The 24,720-nt window shown below is 35.5% G+C and overlaps 1 protein-coding gene across 1 annotated transcript in view; it reads right to left on the bottom strand.

Annotated features, from left to right (window-relative positions):
* Positions 1-24,720, bottom strand: part of ACVR1C (activin A receptor type 1C) — an 85,280-nt gene that overhangs the window by 19,970 nt on the left and 40,590 nt on the right. Inside the window, exon 2 of the mRNA XM_027115312.1 lies at positions 19,570-19,800. Within this exon, the coding sequence (XP_026971113.1) occupies positions 19,570-19,800 (231 nt within the window). The remainder of the gene's footprint in view (positions 1-19,569; positions 19,801-24,720) is intronic.

The following is a 24,720-nucleotide window of genomic DNA, read 5'->3' as shown; positions in this document are numbered from 1 at the left end:
GAGGCCGGCGTACCGCAAAAAAAAAAAAAAAAAAAGGAAACAATGAAACAGTGAAAAATGAATAACAAAATTTAAAAGACTTTATAGTGAAATACAAAATATTTGAATACATGTAAAATGTGTAAGAGATTCATGGTGATACTGCATAAATAACTAATTTTATTTAATGAGTTGTACCTAAGTACTTGTCTTCCAAGTCTTTCGTTCATAGTATTTTATACCTTTTGTTTTTGCTTGTTGATTCGTCTCCTCATTCAGCATCACACCTTTTCGCTAAAATTTCTTCCTTAATTAAGAGAGGTATCAGTTTCCAAATGCTCGGATGCATACTTGTAACTGAGCTTTGTATTGCTTCACGAAAACCTCTATGCTGTTGTTTGTTCTTGGCAAATTGTCACACGTCTACTGATGGACATTCCAAAGTTGCATGGGAAATGTGGGTTCAACTCTGCACCTTCAAATCACCGAAGGATTTGCAAACCAATATGTTATCATTTTCTAGTATCGTATGCAATCTGGCTTTACATTCTCTTATTTCACACTTCCAGTAATTTATTACTGTCTTTTCTATCAAGTCGACATAATTGTTATCATCCAGTATTTTAAGATCACCACATCTACTCATCACTGTAGAGACCATTATGAGGGCTAAGATTTATCTAATATAAAAATAGGAGTACTCCATCAATGGAGAAATGAAACCAAACTGTCAACCAGTTATTTCATCTTTCATGGCAAAATTACCTTACGGCCAATTAGTTATATGGCAAAAACTGTTTGCTGCAAAAATGTTTGTGGCGAGGATGTTTACCTGGAAAATACCTACAACCCAATTAGAAGCCTGATGCAATAATGCAGGCAGAGATGATGGTTTTGGCTGACAACTCTATCTAAAATAGTACTTCCTTCTCACTCCCCGTTTACTCTCTATACCCTTGTCCTGTTTTATTTAACTTCCTGGATCTTATCACCACCTGGCACATCATAGATTCACTTATTTATTATCTGATTTCTTCCAAAAAAACATATGCTAGTTCTTAATGAGAGGAGGAATTAAGTCAGACTTCCTTCTTGGTAATGACAACCCAGGAGAGCTTATTATACTAAATGCACTTGAATTTTACTTACAACATGTTAACCAGAATATGTGAACATAATTTGAAAACAAATATTATTTAATTCTAAAGGAAAAAGAATCAAATTCCTCAAAGATGTGTTCATAAAAGTTTCACTATAAGCCTAAAAATAGTAGTCTATCTACTATCAATGAGTAAAATATTTAAAACTGTTAAGTGAACTTTGGAAACAAACATATTTCATGCTCTTCTACTTTGCCAGGTGAATTTTGGCAGATCACCAACTTTCCTTCTCCTGAGTGTTGCAGGATTCCTCTGAAATCATTAGAAGTTGTACAGGTGCATATGAGGACAGCTTGGCCTTGAGTGTTCTTAGGACAAGGTGCTACAAGAGATCTCAGATTTGACTTTGAATGAGAAATCATTAACCATGGAAGTTGCACTTCTGAAGTTTGCTGTTATAAAAAAGTTTTATAATCCACTTCATAATAATCTTTCAAATCTACATTTCAAGTTGCATCCATATTTTTATGTCCTCACAAAGGTATTCCAGGAATTCTAAGAAAGCCACAGAATGTACTTAACCATTTGCAACTTACATAAACATGTACCTAAACATGTTTTTAAAAATAAAACTCCACTATTGGATATATTTATATGGCTAAATTTTATTTTGATACATGTTATTAGGAACTATCAGTATAAACATTACTGTTAAAAAGTTTATTGATTGTCTTCATTTTAGTAAAGCTCTATTAAGCAGAGCTCAGATCATCACTATATAGGGCAACCAATAAAGAGGCGAAAGGTCAGCAAGCCTGAAAATAGAATAATATCTATAAAAGTGCACAGCTCTGGTGATGGCTACTGCTCTCAGGGATGTTTATTACAGATGGGCAATGTTTCTACTTTTGTGAACAATTTACTGAAACGAGTTAGTAAGAAAAAAAAGATGACTCGGCTAGAAAAAGGCTAGCAACACCATCCAGAAAGAGCTCCTTAAGCACTGAGCAATTTTTAAGGCAAACATTTGTAAAACTATCTTCTAAACCAAATGTTGATTGTAATCTCTACAGGAGACAAATGAAGAAAACTGTGGTCTACACCCAATAAGTCATGGTAGAAAAAGACAGTAGTGCAGTTAAGAATACATTTTAATAAGTTATCTCGGATGAAAATATTAATTTTCCCAACAGATTTTACATTCTTTTTTGTTTTGTTTGTTTTTGTTTTTGCGGTATACGGGCCTCTCACCGTTGTGGCCTCTCCCATTGTGGAGCACAGGCTCCGGATGCGCAGGCTCAGCAGCCATGGCTCACGGGCCTAGCCGCTCCGCAGCATGTGGGATCTTCCCGGACCGGGGCACGAACTCGTGTCCCCTGCATCGGCAGGTGGACTCTCAACCACTGCGCCACAAGGGAAGCCCCAGATTTTACATTCTTGATCATAGGAAAACTCTTTTCTTTGTTTTTTGCTTTTTTAAATATTTTTTCCATTTCTATAATTTTATTTATTTTTATTTTTTTGTCTGCATTGGGTCTTCATTGCTGTGCACAGGTTTTCTCTAGTTGCAGCAAGCAGGGGCTACTCTTAATTGTGGTGCATGGGCTTCTCATTGCAGTAGCTACTCTTGTTGCAGAGCAGGGCTCTAGGCATGCGGGTTTCAGTAGTTGCAGCATGTGTGCTCAGTAGTTGTGGCTCGCAGGCTCTAGAGCACAGGCTTAGTAGTTGTGGTGCACGGGCTTAGTTGCTCTGTGGCATGTGGGATCTTCCTGGACCAGGGATCAAACCCATGTCCCCTACATTGGCAGGCGGATTCTTAACCACTGCACTGCCAGGGAAGTCCCAGGAGAACTTTTATTATTTGATAATTTCCAAATTTTGAGACCATGTCAACTGAGGTGATATCTCCACGGAATAAGCAGCTCCATGGTGGCATACGTTAATCCCAAAAGTGAGGTCTGGGAGTGCTGCATTGCTAACTCTAGTTATTTCACTCTCTAGTAAATTAAATAGAAGAGGTTGGGAAAAAAGAGACAAACACTAGCCCACATGGATGAGAGTCTAGCTTACAAAAGTCTCCCCTATATAAGTTCTGCAGTCCATTAAACCAAGATGACACAGGGGAAGGAGGTATTAACAAGCCAGGAAGAAGGGAATGTATGAGGTGGAAGATTCTGGGCAGCTGGAGGGAATCATACAAAAGGCAAAAGATTGTAAGAAGGTAAGAACAAAAAAAGGGAGAGGAAAAAAGAAGGAAGGAAGGAGGGAGGAAGGAAGGAAGAAAAAAGGAAAGAAAGGAGAAATTTTTTTAAACTATTTTTGTGAATTTGCAGCTTTCCATAGAGACAGGAGTGGAACTGGTGATTGTGAAAGCTGTGGTGGTTACTCCTGCCCAAATAAAGTTCAGAACCAGTTTAGATGCCTCAGCTTCTCCCAGGACAGTTCCTGTTACCTCCTCGCCACCTCCTATTTCTGGCTTTAGGGAGGCAAACTTCTCAAGATGAAAAGAAAAAGATGAGAAAATGTGGGCATGATCTCCATGTTTCTTCCCCTGCTGACCTTTTCTCTTTCTTTATTAAAAGTATGAAAGTATTGACGTTTATGAGATTTATATGACCTTCATATTAATTAATTTGTATTTCTTTAGTATATGCTAATAGGAGGAGATGCCTTAGAACTGAGGAGAGATGTGGACTTGATCAGTGCCTTCAAATAACACAAAAATTCTGTAGTATATTTGTGTTCAACTTAAAGGTATATTTCTTCACTGTATTTGAATGGCATTCAACTGACTAGAAACTGATATATTACAATGGAGCGATGTACAGAAAATGAGGATATAGTGACTGAAAAGATATATACTGGCTGGACAGCTGTTTAAAAACAAATCTGAGCAAAGAAAACAGAGGTCTTCATCCAGACGAAGTGAATTTTTATGAATCATTTCAAGGTTAGTGCTTCCTTCCCAAAAGTTGCTATAGCAAGTAGCTACCTAAATTTAAGAGGGTCCAAAGCACCCCTAAAGAAACCACAAACTAATTTAGCATTGAACCACCCCTATTCCTTTTATCAAAAGTTTTCCCCAAGCGAAAAGATGCTATTATTGCAAGGTTGAATCCATGAACGTATAAATATCAAGTCTTCAACTGCCTCCCTACCACCCGCCCGCCCCCCGCCCACCCCAGGAAAAGGGAAGCATTTGTTTCTCCAGCTTGTGGCTTTGAAATGTTCTCAGAATAAAGCAACCAAAAAGACAGTGTAGCTCGAGATGCTTTCTGATAGGTCTGTTTCTGTCCTGGCACCAGAAGAAATGCCACTAGGAACAACTGAATGACATGGTGATGTACAGTCCATCTACCTACCCTATAAACTTCTATGACCTCTGACTTCAATTAAAGAGCCTTTTGTTTAGTTCAAAGGTTTCTGGCGGGAAAGTGTGGAAATAATAAGTGCAGCTGAAACAGAAAAAAGAAATACATTACCTCTAAGATATTCAAAGCTACCTTGCTAATTAGCTCAACAGGAATGATTTCTTTTGTCAAAAACAGAGTGACATGTTAAGCAACAAGAAATCTCCCAAATCTTCTCCTTTACCTGCCATTTCAAAGCACCCAGAAATATGGGTACCATTATCTCAAACATTGGCCTGATGGTAATGAAAATACATTTCTAATTGGTTGCTTTACTAAATTGGTTCAAAACCTGGAACCAAATGGATTGGTGTGTATAATACTGCACTGAGAACAACTCTCTGGGATGGGGAGCAGAGAGTGGAGCAGAGTCCACATCTTTGTGGAATTTAAAATCTACTATCTAGGGTACAATTCCAAAGCAATTTGGCTGGTAAAAATACGGAGAAAACTTTATGTAGGAGCGAGAGATGTGGCAGATAAGAAAAAGATCATGATGAAGAGTTCCATTCATGATGAATCAGTCTAGTATAAAGAATATGTAACTAAAACTTTTCATGTGTGAAGCACACACATGGGATGTAGAACGGGTCCAAGGAGTTAAGTCACAAATGCAGTTTTATTTGTCTAACATTTCCATGTAATTCTTTACTCCTGATTACAGGGAGCCCTCCACCACCACCCACGAGAGCTTGTCCTAGCCTCCTACTTCTTCACAGTGACCCTTATATTTATAAATGTCACCAAGAAAAATGCAGTTAGAAGTTAAGTTGATTAGATCCCTCCAACATGCTTCACTATAGGGGGAAGCAAATGGTCCCCCTTCTTCACAGAGTGAGAATAATCATGTCAAACAGGTTGTTTCTGATCAACATGAACCTCAAGTACTGAACAATGGCAGAATATTTTCTCATCTAGAGATTCAACTGAGCCATGACAGTGACAGAAATAACATGAGAATTACTTCTGCCTTTTAACCATATCAGATGAGGTATTGATGGGCCATTCCGTCATTCAGTGATCAATCTATAAATGGCTACTAGTATATAAGGTCTACATCTGGCCTGAGTTCATGCATGTGTAACAGGCAGACAGCATCCCACATCAAAATATTTCCTAGCTAGTTCCCCTTGTGCTGCCAGTTTTCTGGGAGGAACACTGAGAAGCCTCAAATCTTCTTTTGTCCACCAGCACCTGAATTTAAAAATAACAATGATTTTATATATTAAGGAAATAAGAATGTTAGATTGAAGAGTATAATCTTTGGCATAAGGGGTAGAAAGAACTCTGACTCAAGCAGAGGTGAGATTAATACAATGTAGGAAGAATTCAAATCGGCTTCGCAGTTTTTCTTAATTTTAGGGCACGCACCAGAGATCAGTTTCTTAATCTGTCATCAAAACACATATCCATTTTTTAATTTATTTAATTTTTTATTTTATATTGGAGTAGAGTTGATTTACCATGTTGTGTTAGTTTCAGGTGTACAGCAAAGTGATTTAGTTATATATACTCATATATCTATACTTTTTCAGATTCTTTTCCCATACAGGTTATTACAGAGTATTGAGTAGAGTTCTGTGTGCTATACGGTAGGTCTTTGTTGATTATCTATTTTATATATAGTAGTGTGTATTCTTGAATGATACATATCTATAAAGAAATTAGATAGTAATTACTCAAAGAATATTTTAATTTTTTTTTAAGCCAAACTTTTACTTAAGAAAAATGAAAGTTCCTTGGAAGAAGCACCCTATCTCATAGCTGAGGGCGTTGTTCAAAGAAGGCACTTAAAAATATTGGTGACAAGGAAAAGTTACACTTCTCTGTCCTAAAGTTCACGCTAATAGAATTTCTCCCTCAGCTAACACATTCACACAAAGCAGCTTGTCCATTTGGAAAAGACTACATGAGATAATGATATTTTGACCCAGTTCAACATCCTGTATATGATAATCACATGAAAAATATTTGAGTAAACAGGTAATAGTATTTATGTAACTGAGAAGAGTAGGGCTTACATAGTGTAAAATCCTCAATTTAGAATTGGTTATAAATTTTACTTTCAATTTCCTATTAATCCCTATGAACAAAATTTCATAATTAAAATCAGTGTACTTGTTCCTTGAGACAAGAAATGCTTCCTATATTAAACATTTAAAGTACAAGTTTGACTTTTTGTATGCTTATATTTCATAGACTTTTCAAAATGTAAAAATCATAGCATCTTTCAGCTTATGGGGAAAAAAAAATCCCTGTCTGGCACACCTGTCAGGTGTGTGGGGAATCCTCAGAGAATGAGCTACAAATGGATTTGTTCATGTGGTGGCAGAACAATTCCACAAGGGGTCCCATGAGTATTTCTCAGCATGTTGATATCACCTTACACTGCCTAGAGCAATAAATTTACATTTAAAATAGAAAACCATAAAAGTTGAGACAACAATGGATTTTTTAAAGGGATTAAGATAGCAAGACTTTTCAGCTCCCCAAAGAATAATATTCACTATCTGAGCCTGCAAATTTTTATAATTATAGCACGCTTTAAAATGATTAATTTTGATAAATTCAATTCTAATGTTTTCACATTTTATCTTCCTTCAAATGTAATCCTTCAGTTTGCCTTAAAGTCTAATTTAGACATGTGCCTAACAATATGCATTGTTCATCTACCCTAGCTGATATAAATAATAAATTGTTCTTTTTTTCTTTACACAGTTGAGAACAGGAAGGTGAAAACTGTACTGACGTTAATTAGGAAAGTACTCACATTTTAATGTTGTGCATGTATTTTCTTTATTGAAACTAATTATTTGAATTAGTCAAAAATACGATAGTATTAAAATAGTGTATTGAACTCCAAAAGGAAAAATCAGAAATTATTATTACACTTACCCTTTCAGTCACTGTATGTTTTGGTAGCAAAATGGGAACAAAGATACCCAGAACTTGAATGTTTTTATTGAATACTCTATTTCCATATGAAGGGTGGTAATTAGTGCACGCATAAACCAAATAGCAGTTCCTATAAAAATTAACCCTATAAATAAGAGGTTTCTCTAGCCCAGGTTTCCTAACCTTATCCTCGATGAACTTTCATAGACAATTTTAGAATGTTCTTGATGCTATTTGACATCACCACTATTTCTCAGAGCATGTCTCCGATGTCACCTAGAGTCACCAGAAATCATTTGTTACAAATCACAATGCAACCCACTATGAAAGAAACAAGCAACAAAATGTGATTCCTTCACATAGGAAAGACATGTTTTAATAATAAGAAAGGAAAGTCAGACATAAAATTATATTAAACAGAATAACCCAACTATATTAAAATAGAAAATAGACTAAACTACTGATAGTAGGAACTCTAGGCCAGTGGATATAAGTTCAATAGGTATTGAATGAGTGAATGAATGAACAAGGAAAGCTCATGCCCAATAAGGAAATCAGTCACTTCTGCTACAGCCAACTTCAAGAATGCCAAAGCTTCTGATTTTTTCAAGATAAGCCAGATGTCTGGAGTTTTATACTGACTCAATGTTTAACATTATAAAGAAACTCACTCTTTTCTCCCAGAAACTACGTAGATCAAATGAAACCTGTCTGTGGGTGAGGTACAACCAATAAGCAGGTAGAACTCTCAATGACTTGTTTTGCTGTTTCTATGTTCATTAGAATTAGATTTAGCTACTAATGACAGAGGAAACTATACAGAAGTTTCATTTTCTCTTTCACGTAAAAGAAATTTGAAGATGGATAGTCCAATGTCAGTAGGTTGGTTCCATGTAGTTTTTGGTCAGGGTCCTTTCATCTCCCTTGTTTCCATCCCTATCATGTAGTCCAAGGCAGCTGCTAAACTCCATCCTTTACATCCAGGCAGCATGATGGAGGATGGCATATAAGGTGCCAGTTCTGTTTTAAATGGGTCTTCTCAGAAGTTCTCCAAAACACTGCCAGTCAACTCATTAGCCACAACTTACGCCACACCTACCAGTAAGAGTAGCTGAAAATACTGTCAGTTGGTAGGAGAGCCATACACCTAGGTAAGTCTAGGTTCTGCTACTAAATGGGTATTGGAGGAAACTAGATGTCTTTGAAACATTTATAGTCTTAGCAAACTTTGATCCATTAGATTTTTTCATTAGAAAAAGAACACATTTGCAACAAAACAAACAGTATGAAAATTTATAAAGAAAGAATTAAATAATGTCCTCAGCTGGTTAGCTCTCCGATATCAACTCCGGATGTTAAGAGAATGTGTAATTTTCATAAATTTACCCATACTCAAAAGTTACTTTGGGAGTTCCCTGGTGGTGCAGCTGTTAAGACTCTGTGTTTCTAACGCAGGGGGTGCGGGTTTGATCTTTGGTCGGGGAGCTAAGATCCCTCGTGCCGCGCGGTGTGGCCAAAAAAAGTTACTTTGAAACTTGATGTTTTGTTTTCCTTTTGTTGTGAAATATAATAAATATACAGAAAAGTGCATACAACATATACACTGAGCATAAAAATAATTATAAACCCCCATGGATCACCAGCCCCCTTACCCACTACCTGTTCCCCCACTCGGAGATACCCAACATGATCATATCCTTTCCCAACCTCCAGGGTAATCATTATCCTGATTTGGCAAATAATCATTTCTCCTTGTACTGTGCTTCCCAGAATCCCTTTTCCTGTATTGTTACAGGTTAAAGTTGGGATACTTACATATGTGCTCATAAATGAGAATGGCTTGTAATTTCTTTTTTACATACTGTCTTTGTTGGGTTTTGATACCAAGGTTATGCATAAAATAGGTTAAGGAGTGTTTCTTTTTTGTCCATGTTTTGGAAGAGTTTGTGTAACAGTTACACAGTTATCTGTTCCTGGAAATTTAGCAGAATTTTGTGGTAGAACGTCTTGGGCTTTGAAATTTTCCTTACAGATACGTCATAAGACTATTACAATTTACATTATAATTTTCTAAAAATTAGGTTGCTCATAAATCATGTTGTTTCAACCTTATGTAGTCTCACTGGTTTTTTAAAAAAATCTACTTATTCTATCAATTACCAAGACAGTGGTGAATCTCCTTCTGAGATCACGGACTTCTTTATTTCTCCTTATAGATCTGTAAATATTTGCTTTATTTTTGAGGCCATATTCTTTTTTCTTTTCTTTTTTTTTTTTTTTTGCTGCATTGGGTCTTCGTTGCCACACACGGGCTTTCTCTAGTTGCGGCGAGTGGGGACTACTATTCCTTGTGGTGTGCAGGCTTCTCATCGTGGTGGCTTCTCTTGTTGCAAAGCATGGGCTCTAGGCACGTGGGCTTCAGTAGTTGCAGCACGCAGGCTTAGTAGTTGTGGCACGCGGGCCCTAGATCATGAGGGCTTCAGTAGTTTGGCGCATGGGCTCAGTAGTTGTGGCTCACAGGCTCTAGAGCACAGGTTCAGTAGCTGTGGTGCACAGGCTTAGTTGCTCCACGTCATGTGGGGTCTTCCTGGACCAGGGATCAAACCTGTGTCCCCTGCATTGGCAGGTGTATTTTTAACCACCGTGCCACCAGGAAAGTCTGAGACCATATTCTTAAGTACACAGAAATTTAAATTTATTAAGAATCCCTGGTAGGGACTTCCCCTGGTGGTCCAGTGGTAAAGAATCTGCCTTGCAATGCAGGGGACACAGGTTTGATCCCTGGTGAGGGAACTAAGATCCCACGTGCTGCGGGACAACTAAGCCCGCGTGCCACAACTACTGAGCTCACGCACCTCAACTAGAGAGCCTGCGTGCCGCAAACTACAGAGCCCACACACTCTGGAATCCTCGCGCCACAGAGCCCATGCGCCACAACTAGAGAAGAGAAAACCTGCATGCCATAACTGGAGAGAAGCCTGTGTGCCACAGTGAGGAGCCCACGCACCACAACGAAAGATCCTGTGTGCCTCAACGAAGATCCTGAGTACCGCAACTAGAGCTGATGCAGCCAAAAATAAATTTAAAATAATTAAAAAGAAAAAAGAATCCCTGGTAAATTGAAACTTTAATCATTAAAAAGTGAACTTTTTAACTCTAGTAATTTTTTTCATTGAAGTTAATTTTGCCTGCTAGTAATATGTCAACATTTTTATTAATGTAATCTATGCATGGTATATGTAAAAGCACATATCAAACCTTCTTATACTTTCCTCTATTTGTCACCCTCTCTTCCATATTTTCCATTATGTATTTTCTTTATTACTGAATACAAAATAGTTTCTTCGGACCCATATTTCAGATCCCTAATTCTCTCTTCAGTTGTTGTTATACAAATTGTAGTTAAACCTATACATTAAGTTTCTAATTTTTGTTATTGTATCTTTAATTTTAAAAAGTTTTTTTCAATATTGTTCAAATCTGCTAGGTCATTGTTTTATAATTTCCTATTCTCTAACAAATGTTTTCAAATTTGCCTTTTGTTTCTTTAAACATAGAATAGCTACTCTATAATTATTGTCTGATAATTCCAATATATGAAACTTTGTGCTCTCTTCTATTGGCTCATGCTCATGCTGTTCTGAACCCCTGTAAGCTTGGAGTCCTTGTTCTTCATTATGTACTTCTCATGTCCTTGAAAAAGTGTTTGTTGTGTCTCTTTGAGACCTAATATTAAAGTGCCTTTCTCCAGAGAGTTTGAACTTTCTTCTGGCAGGCAACTGGGGACACTATTGGTCTGGGTATACTTTAAAAAAGTTTTTCTTCTGGAGAGTACCACTCAGACAATGGAAACTCAGGTTTAAAATCCATGTGATGGCTATGCTATGTCCACAGCTTCTCAAGAATAAGGTTTTTGGTTTGTTTTAAAGTTGTTGCTTGTCATTATTTCTTTTTTTCCCCTGTTCTGCTTAGTAATAAACCCAAGCCTCCTCCCTGAGGTTAGAAGGAGATGTATTTACGTCTGGTTTAAACTTGCAATAAGGAAAGAGACCTTTGATAATTCTGCTAAACATGGCAGTTTCTATTAGACGACCCAATCTGAGCAAATCATGATGTTTTACTTTTGTCTTCCCTGAATCTTCAAATTGTTAATAGCAAAACCCAACATTTCCCTTGTTAGAAAAAGCAGATACACGTGAGGAAAAAAATGTACCAGATAAGAGCATCAGAAAGTTAGATAATAATGTCTTAAACAATAATGGTGTTCACCAATTCACATAAAAAGAAAACTGGAAGTAGGCTGTTGACACTGTTGAGTCTCTTTGTTAACAAATCATAGAAAGAACCTACTTCCAGATTTCTTGTCATGCTGAGGCTGTGAACTCCCTCACTAGTTAAGATATTATCTAAGTTTCTGATACTTTTAGTTGAAAACATCCTCCTTTACCTTTTACCAATCCAGTGGGTGGAAAATAATAGTATGTTGTTTTAATTTGCATCTCCCCAGCTATTAGTTTTGTTGAACATCTTTTCAATACTTTACCACTTTGAAGATTCTCTTCTGTAAAATTTCCATGTGTGTTTTTTGCCCATTTTTTCATTTAGCACCCCCTCTCCTTCTCTCTCTTTCCACTCTCTCCCTTGCCATGTACACAGGCATGTGCACATGCACACACACACATACACAGAGGCTCTTTATCTTTTAAATAGTTATTTTTTTTCCAGTCATATATGCTATAAATATTTCTATCGCATATTTCATTATCTTGGTTTTATTTATGTTATCTTTTATTATTCATTTTTATTTTAGTTTGCATGTAGTCAATTATATCTGTCTTTTCCTTTTACAGCAATTGGATTTCCTGTCTTACTTAAAAACAGCTTCCATACTGTAAAGTCATAAAAACCCTTTTTTTCCTAAATTTTCCTCTGACATTTAAATTGTTTTATGTTTCACAATTAGATATTTAATCAAGCTGTAATTTATTTTTGTATATGGTATGACACTGTGGTACAGCCCTGTTTTCTTCCAGATGGATAGATAATTATGCCAGCATCATTTCAAAAATAAACCATCCTGGAGTTTCCACTTCTGCCAAGTTACACTTTAGATGTCCACAGAGCCCTTCTTAGTACAGCACACACAAAAATGCTGAATAAAATATAAATGAAAAAGTCTTTTTTCTATTATATGATTAACCTGGGAGGAAAATAAATGAATTGCTCAGCAGCCAAAAATAAAATGCAAATCCCAGGAGGTATCTGAGCACTGGGACTGCCATTTACCCTGGAGGCATCTGCCAGTTCTTGGTAGTTCAGTGCTTAGTTTATCAGATTGTATAACAAGATCAGGAAATAAAACATGGTTCCTGAAATTGTGAAAGGTCAGATCAGAGATCCTGGTATAAATCAGTCAAATATGAATGGCATTACATTGAAAATAAAACAAAATAGAAAATTTCTGCAGAGAGAGACAGGGTGTTTATTCATCTATTTGTCTGTCTCAACCTTGACTTTGGGTAGAGCAAAAAAAAACCTCTCTGAGAGGTCCTCACCATAAGTGTGCATCTATATAGGCAGGCTTAGAGCCAGAATTCATGCTATATGTTGGCCAAAAAAACGTAATCAAAACACTGAATGGGTTGGAGTTGGTAGCACTTCCAGATACCTGGCAGTAGCTAATATAAATCTCCTCTGGAGGAACATATTTTAAATACAGGCATCAAAAGTTTCCTCCAGATATGATTCTCAAAACATGAACTCACAATCAAAAATTAAAAAACACGCAAGGAAAGTAGCCACCCAGAATATGAGTCAGCAGATTCAAACTCATAGAAGCTGTAGATATTATTAATTAATTATCAGAGACTCAAATATTAGAAAATATAGGGAAAACAGTTTAAGAAGCTTGAAGAATAGATACAGAAGGCCCAACTTACACAAAACCAGTAAAGAAACTGTGAGAACTTATTAGAGGGCTCACAGACAGAACCCATTACAGGGACACACACCCCAAACATCTTTTGGAACATTTTCCAAAAGAATGGAACTTTGTCACTTATTATTTGTTTGTTTACCCTGAAAACAATCCCCCTCCCCATCCTCCACCCCAAAAGTACGCACTAATTTGGGTAAATAAGTCCTTTTTTTATTGAAATGGAAATGCTCTTGAAGAGCTAAGAAAACATCATTTATTTTTGAGGTGAATTTTTCCCACCAAAGTGGCTTCTCTCCTAATTTCAGAGGAAGCTGTGAGTGGTCAATCTGCATGAGTTACTGTGCAGGAAATGTACTGAAGCCTGAGAGTACTAGATCTAAAGTCACTGGAGTCAGGGAAAGACAAGTAGAATCCAGAAAGGTGGGCAGATATTTTTGGAGTTTAAAAGAGCTATTTTTATCTGGTCTAGAAATAAACAGTAATAAGAAATTAGGTTACACTACATAAAATACATATGTTTCTCTTGCTTAACTGATTTGCGTAGCCTATATTAATTGTATTATTTAAATATTCAGTATGTTCGTATAATGAAAATAACATATTTACTATTAGTAGAGACATGAGCTCCAAGCACTAGTCAAATACATGCCTGTTTTTGGAAATGGTTTTCACCTTTCAAGTTTACTTAGAAAAAAGCCCTCTAAATATTTGTGATAATAGTTGAACTTGGAAGGTCACTCCAGTGACATCAAAGATATCTACTACAATAAGCTTCAGGGAAACGAGCAATTTTTCTAATGTTATATTTCTACTAAACTATAAAATTACTTCTATCAAAAAAATTAACTCCTGAAAATTAAACCCACATGCAATGTGAAGCAAGGAAGTACTTTTTTTTAAGGGCAAGTGATCAAATTTAATGTGATCTAAATCAAATCCTGCTTACAATGATCTGAATTAATTCAACTTTAATCCAATTTAGTATTATAAATGAATGGGTAAGAAGGTTTTAAAAGGCCACTTAAAAGAAAAACATTGTAAATTAAAATAGTAACCAGATTCTTAATAGTTTGTTGAGCTAGTTAATTAAAATAATAAATGTCCTTGCTGCATTTAAAATTACCACATTTTAAATATCAACTAAAGCAGTCTCTCTTCAACTGTAAATATGTAAACAACTTACGGGGTCTGATCAGCATTTTTACTTAATGAAAGAGCACAGAGTACCTTGTACATTTTATGGGTAAGAATATTTTGTGAAATTCTTGTTTCAGATGTGTGTGCATGTGGGTTGGGGGAAATTATATAAAATGTATTTCTTTCTGTGTGCCACAATGGAAAGCTGTATGAAAGCCACTGGTCTAAAGTTTTAAGAATTAGAATCAAACACTTAAGAGGATTTTTAGGAGGGCAAGAGTTTGTGCCTACAGATCTCCAGTTGCTGAGTTACTAGGACACCATCAGGGAGAGGAAGGGGGGAGAAAAAAGTCACGAGATGTATTCAAGGTAGGAAGTTTGTCACAAAGAAACAAAGCAAGAGCCCAATCATCACAAACAGGACTTACGGACGGAAAAGAGCCAGCTGAAACATGACAAGAGTGGGTAACTGTACCTACATGAAGTCAGTTAGCCAGAAATGACACCACAATCTGGGGTGATGAATGAAAGAGCCAAAAGGGAAGGATCCACTTAGCTTTCAGCTGAAACTGAAAAGGGAAGTCCCAGAGTTTCTCCAACCTGTTCTGGTCACCTCTCAACCTTTTCTTCTATCATTTTACCCATGAATGTGATGCAGAGGATTAAGTACTGTGGAAATATCACACTGTCTACTTTTCAGCGTGCTTTTATATATTTCATATACATGTGATCACATTTGGAATTGATAAATTCTTACTAGGCAGAGCAGGGGATATCAATCACACTCACCTGATGACACAAAAACAGCAGAGTTCTTGGCACTGGCTATATCACAGCTCAGCCTAGAGGTTCCCAACTCCTCTCCAACAGCTGCTGTTCCAAACACAGCTAATAACCATTCAGTGCTGCCTCACAGAGAGAACAACCTAACACAAGATGACTGCATATGCAATCCTACTCAATTCAATGTCAATTTACCATACCCATGTCACTAAAAGAAACAAATTTTTAGTTTATGTAAAGAAATTTGATATCAATTAAATGTCACATAACATTTTTTGTAGACATATTAATTAACTGGCTAGATAATACATACCTTCCCTGTTATAAGTAATCTTTGAAAGCCAATTAAGATAATCCATCATATCAGTAGACTAAAGAAGAAAAGTCATGCTATAATCTCAATAAATCCATGAAAATACTTGAAAAATGTTAATATCCATTCATGATTTTAAAAAAGACTTTCCCAAAACTAGCAATAAAAGCAAATTTCCTCAGTTGATAACAGGGATCTACAAAAAAAACTTCATATTTAATGGTAAAAGAGTGAGTGCACTCCTCCTAGAACCAGGAAAAAGGCAAGGATCTTTAACCACGCCTACTCATCATCATATTAGTGATCCTAGCCAGTGCAAAAAAACAAGAAAAAGAAATAAAATGTATAGAGATCAGAATGGAAGATGTAAAACTGTCTGTACTCACAGATTATTCTGTATGTAGAAAATGCCAAAGAATTTTTTAAAAAGCTATTAGAACTAATATGCTATTTTCACAAGCTTACAGGATATAAGGTCAATATACAAAATTAATTTTATTTTCATATACTGGCAGTTAACATTTAGAAATTGATATATTAAAAATACCATTTATAGTAGCATCTAAAAACATGCAATACTTAGGGATAAATTCAAGGAAATATGTATAAGACCTGTTTTCTGATAGCTACAATACACTAAGAGTAACTGAAGAAAAACTAAATAAATGGAAAAACATACTATGTTCATGGATCAAAAGAGTTAATATTATTAACATGACTATTTTCTCCAAATAATCCATACTCAACTCAATCTAATAAAAATTTCATCATATTTTTGTGAAAATTGTCAAACCAATTCCAAAATTTAAATGGAAATTCAAAGGACTTAGAATAGCCAAATCAATTTTGAAAAAGAACAAAGTTGGAGGGGTCATACGACCTGATTTTAATACTTACTATAAGGCTACAATAATCAAGAAAGTTTGATAGTGACATAAGTATAGACATATAGAGGCCAGAAATATACCCACATATACATGGTCACTTTATTTTAATTCAAAGGGTCAAAGTAATTGAAAGGATAGATTTTTCCACAAATGATGCTAGGAACAACTTCATATACATGTGGAAAAAATAAAACTCCACCTAACCTCACATAATAACAAAAATTAAATTTAAATTGAACATAGACCTAAATGTAAAAGCTGAAATGTTAAAATTTCTACAAGAAAACATAAAAGAAAATATTTATGACCTTTGGATAGATAAAGACTTCTCAGGACATGAAATATGTGAACCATTAATAATTTTTAATAAGATAAAATATACTTCATCAAATTTTGATCTTCTACTCTGCAAAAGACACCTTCAAGGAAGCAAAATGTCAATCCACAGAATGAGAGAAAATAGGCATAATATACATATCTGATAAAGGACTTGTATTCAGAATATATAAAGAACTCTTAAATTCAACCATAAGAAGATAACGCAGTTTTTTTAATATGTAAAATATTTGACACTTTATAAAGAAAGAAACACAAATGTCCAATGTGCACAAGAAAAAAATAATTGATCATCATTAGGGAAATGCAAATTAAAACCACAATGAAATACCACTATACAATCACTTGAATGGCCAAAATTAAAAAGACTGATTATACCAAGTGCTGACAAAAATATGGATCAAATGGAACTATCATACACTTCTATTGGGAACATAAAATGGTATAAGCAGTGTGAAAACTATTTGGGAGATTAGATTTATAAATTAAACATATAGTTATTATTTGACCATTCAATTCCACTCTTAGGTATTTTCTCAAGAGAAAGGTAACATATCTCCAAAGACTTGTACTCAATTGTTCATTGCAGCTTTGTTAATAACAGCCCCAAAATGAAAACAACCTGAATACCCATTGTGGATGAAAACGTAAAAATAACAAAACATACAGTGGGATATTACCCAGCAGTAAAAAGGAAACAAGCTGCTGATATACCCAACTTCATGAATAAATCTCAAAAACATGCTGAGTGAAAGAAGCCAAGTGCAAAATTATATCTTCCATAGGACTCCTTTTATGTGAAACTCCAGTAAAAATTAATCTACAGCTATTAGAAAATAGATGAGTTTCCCGGCCCTGGTGAAAGTGGCGATTGACTGAGAACATTTTGAGGTAACGGAAATGTTGTGGCAGTTACACAAATGTATGTGTCAAGACACATCAAACTGTGCACTTAAGATGTGTGCATTTTATTATATCCAAATTATACCTCAATAAAACTGATTTTTTAAAAAGAAAGTCTGGTTCCCAAGCGGACTTAAAGGTAGATCATAGGCATCTCAGTAGTTAGACAGTTTAGAGTTGGGCTGGGAAGGACCCACATCCTAGCTGCGCTAAGCACCTTTAATTTGCCCAACTGCGTGTGAACCATTTTGTCCTCCAAGACCTTTTGTTGCAGTCAAAGTACTGTCTTGTACCCATACTGACTGGCAGAACATGGTCTTATGGATAATTCTTTATTAAGAAGACACATTAAAGAGGTCATTGCCACAGCCTAATATGGAGACTTTCCTTCCCCTCCTTAATCTTTTGGATCTTGTCATGGGAAGACCAGCATCAAATATAGGGGACCTTCATTTTAGGGTTCTCTGGTCCACCAAAATCAGGGGAGAATATATAAGGAAAGAAAAATTCTGGTATCAGAATAGATACCAGATCACTATCAAACCAAGGAAGTCTATGGAATCTGAGACAAAATAACTGTGGTCTAAAATCAAAGACTCCTAGTAGCTTTGGGGGATGAAATATGCCAAGTATGACTTCTGAGGTCGTAACATATAGGATAATGCTTCAGAGTAGTGTTTCTCAAAGAATGGGACAAGTATTAGGGGTGGTTCATGAAATGATTTTTAAGGGTTCTTGAGATTAATTGGAGTGGTAAACCAACATGATACTAAATAACATTGAATCACACAAGAATTTCTCCTCTAGTTCTCTTAGTTTTTCTGATTATGTATCAAAAGCACTCATTTCATGTTAGTATGTCTTTAACACCACTGTCTTCTCTTTTAAACAAAAAGAAAATACAAAATACCTAACTGTAATGCAGTCAGTACATTTGTTTATTTACGTAGTTACCTTTTATTTATGGCAAGTAAATTGGTTTTTCATTTGTAGAAGTAATGTCAAGTTTTTGCATAAAGTAAATGTTCTCCAGTAAAAAAGGGGGAGAGCAGTTAATTTATTAAAAATAATAATAATAATAGGTTAAAAATACTATATTAGAATATGGTGATATATGAACATCTGAGATTGGATAACAGTACATGTAAATGTTCATTTGTGAGGAAGAATATGTATTTGTGTATAGATATTAACGTACTAAAGAAAATCTACAAGCAGGACATTTTCATGTCATAAATTAGTTTTTAATTTGAATTACTTGCCCCTTACTAGCCCCCAAAATTTCAGACTCCAGATTATTGATAAAAGGCCAGATTAAGATTTTTGTACCTTGTAAATTAGGATAAAACTCCATGAAATTGGGGGAAAGGCAAGAATATATTTGCACAATAATGAAGGGTCAAATTCCATTCTATCTGTCTTCTGTTAATGAGTGCTCTCACTTGAGTGTGGGCAAAGAAGATATGCAGAAGTTACCTATGAAAAAAAGATTCTGTCTCCATAAAAGTTGGCAATCTACTATTTTTGTTTTGCTCTTTTTTCTCTTCTTTTTCTTGGTATACATTTTAATTTCTTTCCTTTAAGAGAATCCATAAAAATTTATATTTTACTTTAGGTTCATTAATCACTTCAAAAAATACAACTCGTGTACAGATTTCTTCAAAATTGTTATGCTGTTGTCAATGTTTTGACAGTCTTGCGCAATTTTTAAAAAATCAATCTCAACTAGGCTCTAGAGAATTTTACCAAAAACAAAAAAAGGGAGAGAGAGAACTGTAAAACAGATTTTCTTATTTAAAGAAACATAAAACAGTTTGATTTCTATCATGTGTATATAACTTTCCAAGAGTACAATTAAATTTGGCATGAACAAAGATAAACCCTTTACCTGTCGGAAGGTGCAGAGTTATGTTGTTGCAAAAATCTGTAAAGCAGCATTCCGTTTTGGTAACATTGTTGGAACTATGACAGAAGACTTGCGCATTTAATTCTGGGAGAGAGACACAGGACTTGATCACCTGTTCCTTTCCGTTGGTTAACATAACGGAAGCCCAACATGCTCCTTCTGTTTGGCAGGTAAAGTTTGAAGAGTCACACAAAAGACAAACACACTTCAAACCTGGAAAAGGTAAGGCAAAAAGCTTTAGGAAGCTATAATGCAAATTTATTTCATAATACTTGAATAGCGAAATTCAATCTTTATGAAGATTGAGAGAGGGTTTAAATAGTACTAGATAGACACACATGCTAAAGCTGTTACTCCCTCTCGGCAATGTGTTTTATCAAAAGGGTTGCCCAATCATCATTTACTATTGCTTATATTTTTACAAGCAATTTATTCAGTTGCTACTATATTTTGAAACAATTTTCTAATCCATGGTGTAAATCCCTCCTTTTTAAGCTCAACCAGCTCTTTCCTAAATCAATAGCTCCTATGAAATGCTAGGATACAGTAACACAGCAACCTAGGGGCGCTGTCCAGCATCACTTGTAGAACATAAGTATTGTTACAGGAGGTGAGTAACTGAACAGTCCAGTGTATTCTGTTCATTTACAATTTCTCCTTTAAATTGTTAAGTGAATGTGCTAAACACAAACCTAACCATAGATATTTACAGCTTTAAAAAATAGTGTGACTCTTCACATTTATATTCTGTGATTCTTTAACATTATTGTATTGTCACAGTTACCTTTAAGGCATTGATGAGCCATTATACTTCCCCCTCTTCACTAAAGAATACATCTCAGAACGAGAGTCATTTGAACATAGACCATGACCCTCAGGCAATTTTCTTTAATGAACACATCTATTCAGTAGAGCAAAACAAATCAATCATAGAATTTAATATATTCGCATCAATAAAACTTTCAAAAATTAGACTTTGCTAAATTAATCTGTTTTCTTCTCAAGTTTTCTCAACATTCCCTACTTAATAAACACACACACACATATACACACACACCCCACGTTAACTCACATGTTCAAAGTGGTAGAGCACTTCTGTTCTGACGTTAAATATCTGTCATCACGTCAACCACTGGAATAATCCAGTGGTTGTGAGTAATTTATTCAAATTTTATTTAAATTATTTTTAAATAGAACAATGCTGAATAAACCTTTTGTATCATTACTTTAATGAAGGTTTTGTTAAATCGTAACAGCACCCTGCAATTTCTGAATGTCCAACGTTTTTCCATACAATCACTTTTTTCTCAAATTAAAGTCTTTAAATTGCTAATTACTCAAATTGGAGCTGATTTTATACCTGTAAAATATTTGATACAGAAATGGCCATTTTTATACTCAACTTCAAATACCAATGTAAGCAATATAGATAATATTCCTATATAACTGCATGTGTAAGAAAGAACAAACCACCTAGTGATCAATAGAAATTACCTCTTCTTTTGATAATTGTTCTTGAACAGCAAAATACCATCCCTACAAACATTTTTATTACTACATGCTAAGGGACTTACAATCATGAAATAAAATACCTTTTTTTTATCAACATTGGATCAAGTATAATAGCTTACTCTTCTATTTATTCTAGTGGTTATCAATATAAATAAATATAATCTTTTGTTGATATTAATGTGCTATGGTAGAACCTAATAATGTAGACTGATTGGGACTCAGGAGAGCTAGATATATAAAATCTAGGTAATTTGGAAATGTTTTAAGTCACTCTCCTTGCATAAAAGAGAGCTCATATAATAAAGATCCATCCACCCAGGCATCTTCTGACAGTGGGATCTCCCTCTCTCTAGCATCTTCTGATTCAAATCTGACAAAAGCCTTCAAATCCTGGTAATAATCTTGGCTATTACTTGGCTCCTCTGTGCTTCCACACCCTTATATGAAAGGTGAGATATACCTCCTCACGGTGTCATTATGGAGAATAAAATAGTTAATCTACATAAAGTCCTAAGAATAATGCCTGGCTCATAGGAATTACTATGTAAATATTAGTGACTCTGTCTTCTTTTACTGGAGGAGTTAAAGCTGGTGGTCCTATGAAACAATCAAAATACATTTGTAATCCATAAAGAAAGACTGAATGAACTAATGTGCACAGACCATTTAAAAAGCATAACAAAGAGTGTTTTTCCTATGTTTTCCTCTAAGAGTTTTACAGTGTCTAGTCTTAAACTTAGGTCTTTAATCCATTTTGAGCTTATTTTTGTGTATGGTGTTAGCTAGTGTTATAATTTCATTTTTTACATGCAGCTGTCCAGTTTTCCCAGAGCCACTTATTGAAGAGGCTGTCCTTTCTCCATTGTATATTCTTGCTTCCTTTGTCATAAATTAGGTGACCATATGTGTGTGGGTTTATCTCTGGGTTTAAAACTCTTAGAGGAAAACATAGGAAAAACACTCTTTGACATAAACCACAGCAAGATCTTTTTTGACCCGCCTCCTAGAGTAATGAAAATAGAAACAAAAATAAACAAATGGGACCTAATGAAACTTAAAAGCTTTTGCACAGCAAAGGAAACCATAAACAAGATGAAAAGACAACCCTCAGAATGGGAGAAAATATTTGCAAATGAAGCAATGGAAAAAGGATTAATCTCCAAAATATACAAACAGCTCATGGAGCTCAATATCAAAAAACAAACAACCCAATTAAAAAATGGCCAGAAGACCTAAATAGACATTTCACCAAAGAAGACACACAGTTGGCCAAGAGGCACATGAAAAGATGCTCAATATCACTAATTGTTACAGAAATGCAAATCAAAACTACAATAAGGTATCACCTCACATGGGTCAGAATGGCCGTCATCAAAAAATCTACAAACAATAAATGCTGGAGAGGGTGTGGAGAAAAGGGAACCCTTTTGCACTGTTGGTGGGAAGGTAAATTGATACAGCCACTATGGAGAAGAGTATGGAGGTTCCTTAAAAAACTAAAAATAGAACTACCATATGACCCAGCAATCCCATTACTGGGCATATACCCTGAGAAAACCATAATTAAAAATGACACATGTACCCAATGTTCATTGCAGCACTATTTACAATAGCCAGGACATGGAAACAACCTAAATGTCCAATGATAGATGAATGGATAAAGAAGATGTGGTACATATATACAATGGAATATTACTCAGCCATTTGAAGGAACGAAATTGGGTCTTTGGAGAGATGTGGATGGACCTAGAGTCTGTCATACAGTGAAGTAAGCCAGAAAGAGAAAAACAAATACCAGATATTAATGCATATATGTGGAATCTAGAAAAATGGTACAGATGAACCTATTTGCAGGGCAGGAATAGAGACGTAGATGTAGAGAATGGACAAGTGGACACAGTGGGGGAAGGGGAGGGTGGGACGAATTGAGAGATTAGGATTGACATATATACACTACCTTACATAAAACAGATAGCTAACAGGAACATGCTATAAAGAACAGGAAGCTCAGCTTGGTGCTCTGTGATGACCTAGATGGATGGGATGGGGGAGGTGGTGGGAGGGAGATCCAAGAGGGAGAGGATATAGGTATACATATAGCTGATTCACTTCATTGTACAGCAGAAACTGACACAACATTGTAAAGCAATTATACTCCAATAAAGAATAAAAATAAAAAAGCATAACAAAGAAATGCATCTCTTTCTGCATGGCTGAGTGAGTTGAAAGCTCTTATTCTTTTAATGGTCCAGGCTAGATCCCCAGTGGTCACAAAGAAGGGTGGTCTTGTGATAGTACAGATAAAGATTTCAGGAAAACACCAAGTTTCCAGTCCTGGCTCTGTCACTCACTTGTTGATTGGCTTTGGAGAAGATATTTAACCTTATAGGGCTTCAGTGCCTTCCTCTGAAAAATGGGAAATTAACCAGGGGAAGGGCAGTGGGTCTAGAAATCCTGAAGTCTCATAGAGTGCCAACATTTTACAATTTTATGAATTTACAACTTACGGAAATTTAAAAATATGGAAAATTCTTTTACAATTAAAAAACCTACCCCACTGTGGTTATTCTTCAATCTCATATTTTAAGGGGCTGAAGTTGGGAAGAATAACTCTCCTGACACATAGTCTCAAACCATTTGTTACTAGACTCTTCATCAGAGTCTCCTTGAATTTTCTATTTCCATGAGAAGCCTAGCCTGGAAATCAAGGCAAGTAACTAAGGGATATGGGTCCAATGAGTGGAGACAACCATAAAGTGCTCAATAACTAAACATATGTTAGTTTCATGTGTGCTTATCGTTGCGTATAATTCCCAGTGCAACCGTGGGAATTAGTTGCCACTCTCTCCATTTTACAGATAATGAAATGAGGCTCAAAAAGATCAAGTGACTGAATTTATGTGGCAGTCATCAGACTACTCAAACAATGTTGTCTCTATCCTACCAAAGCTGATATTAAAAAAAAAAAAAGATGGGTACAGAAACCATCCTCACACCTCACCAGTTTCTAGCAATGGTGAATAAAATATAACTTATTATAAAATTTATATTTTATATACAAGAAAATATTTTATTTTTAGAATAAAATTTAATTCTAATACAGCAAAAAGAAATTAATAATTACTTAACAATGGACAATTGATATTTTGATCTTTATTGTCCTAATTATCTTTTTAAACAAATTCTGCCTACATATTTTCTGAGACAAGTGGTCAAATAAAAGTCAATATCCTGTGCCTAATATCTAGTATAAATAATCTTACCTTTCAGTTTGTTTAAGTTTTGTATTAAGTGTAAGTTTCTAAGTACATAATCTGATACTTTCTCTTGGAAGCATTACTAGCTCCTTATAAAAATGATTACAGGGCTTCCCTGGTGGCGCAGTGGTTGAGAGTCCACCTGCCAATGCAGGGGACACGGGTTCGTGCCCCGGTCCGGGAAGATCCCACATGCCGCGGAGCGGCTGGCCCGTGAGCCATGGCCACTGAACCTGTGAGTCCAGAGCCTGTGCTCCGCAACGGGAGAGGCCACAACAGTGAGAGGCCTGTGTACTGCAAAAAAAAAAAAAAAAAAAAAAACTCCTTCAATTCAAAGTAAAAGGTACCAATCAGAAGAATAATA

This window comes from Aethalodelphis obliquidens, unplaced genomic scaffold (genome assembly GCF_003676395.1).
Source record: "Aethalodelphis obliquidens isolate GAN/ISIS:26980383/991018 unplaced genomic scaffold, ASM367639v1 scaffold2, whole genome shotgun sequence".
NCBI classification, from domain to species: domain Eukaryota; kingdom Metazoa; phylum Chordata; class Mammalia; order Artiodactyla; family Delphinidae; genus Aethalodelphis; species Aethalodelphis obliquidens.
This window is presented reverse-complemented; position numbering and strand designations above follow the sequence as displayed.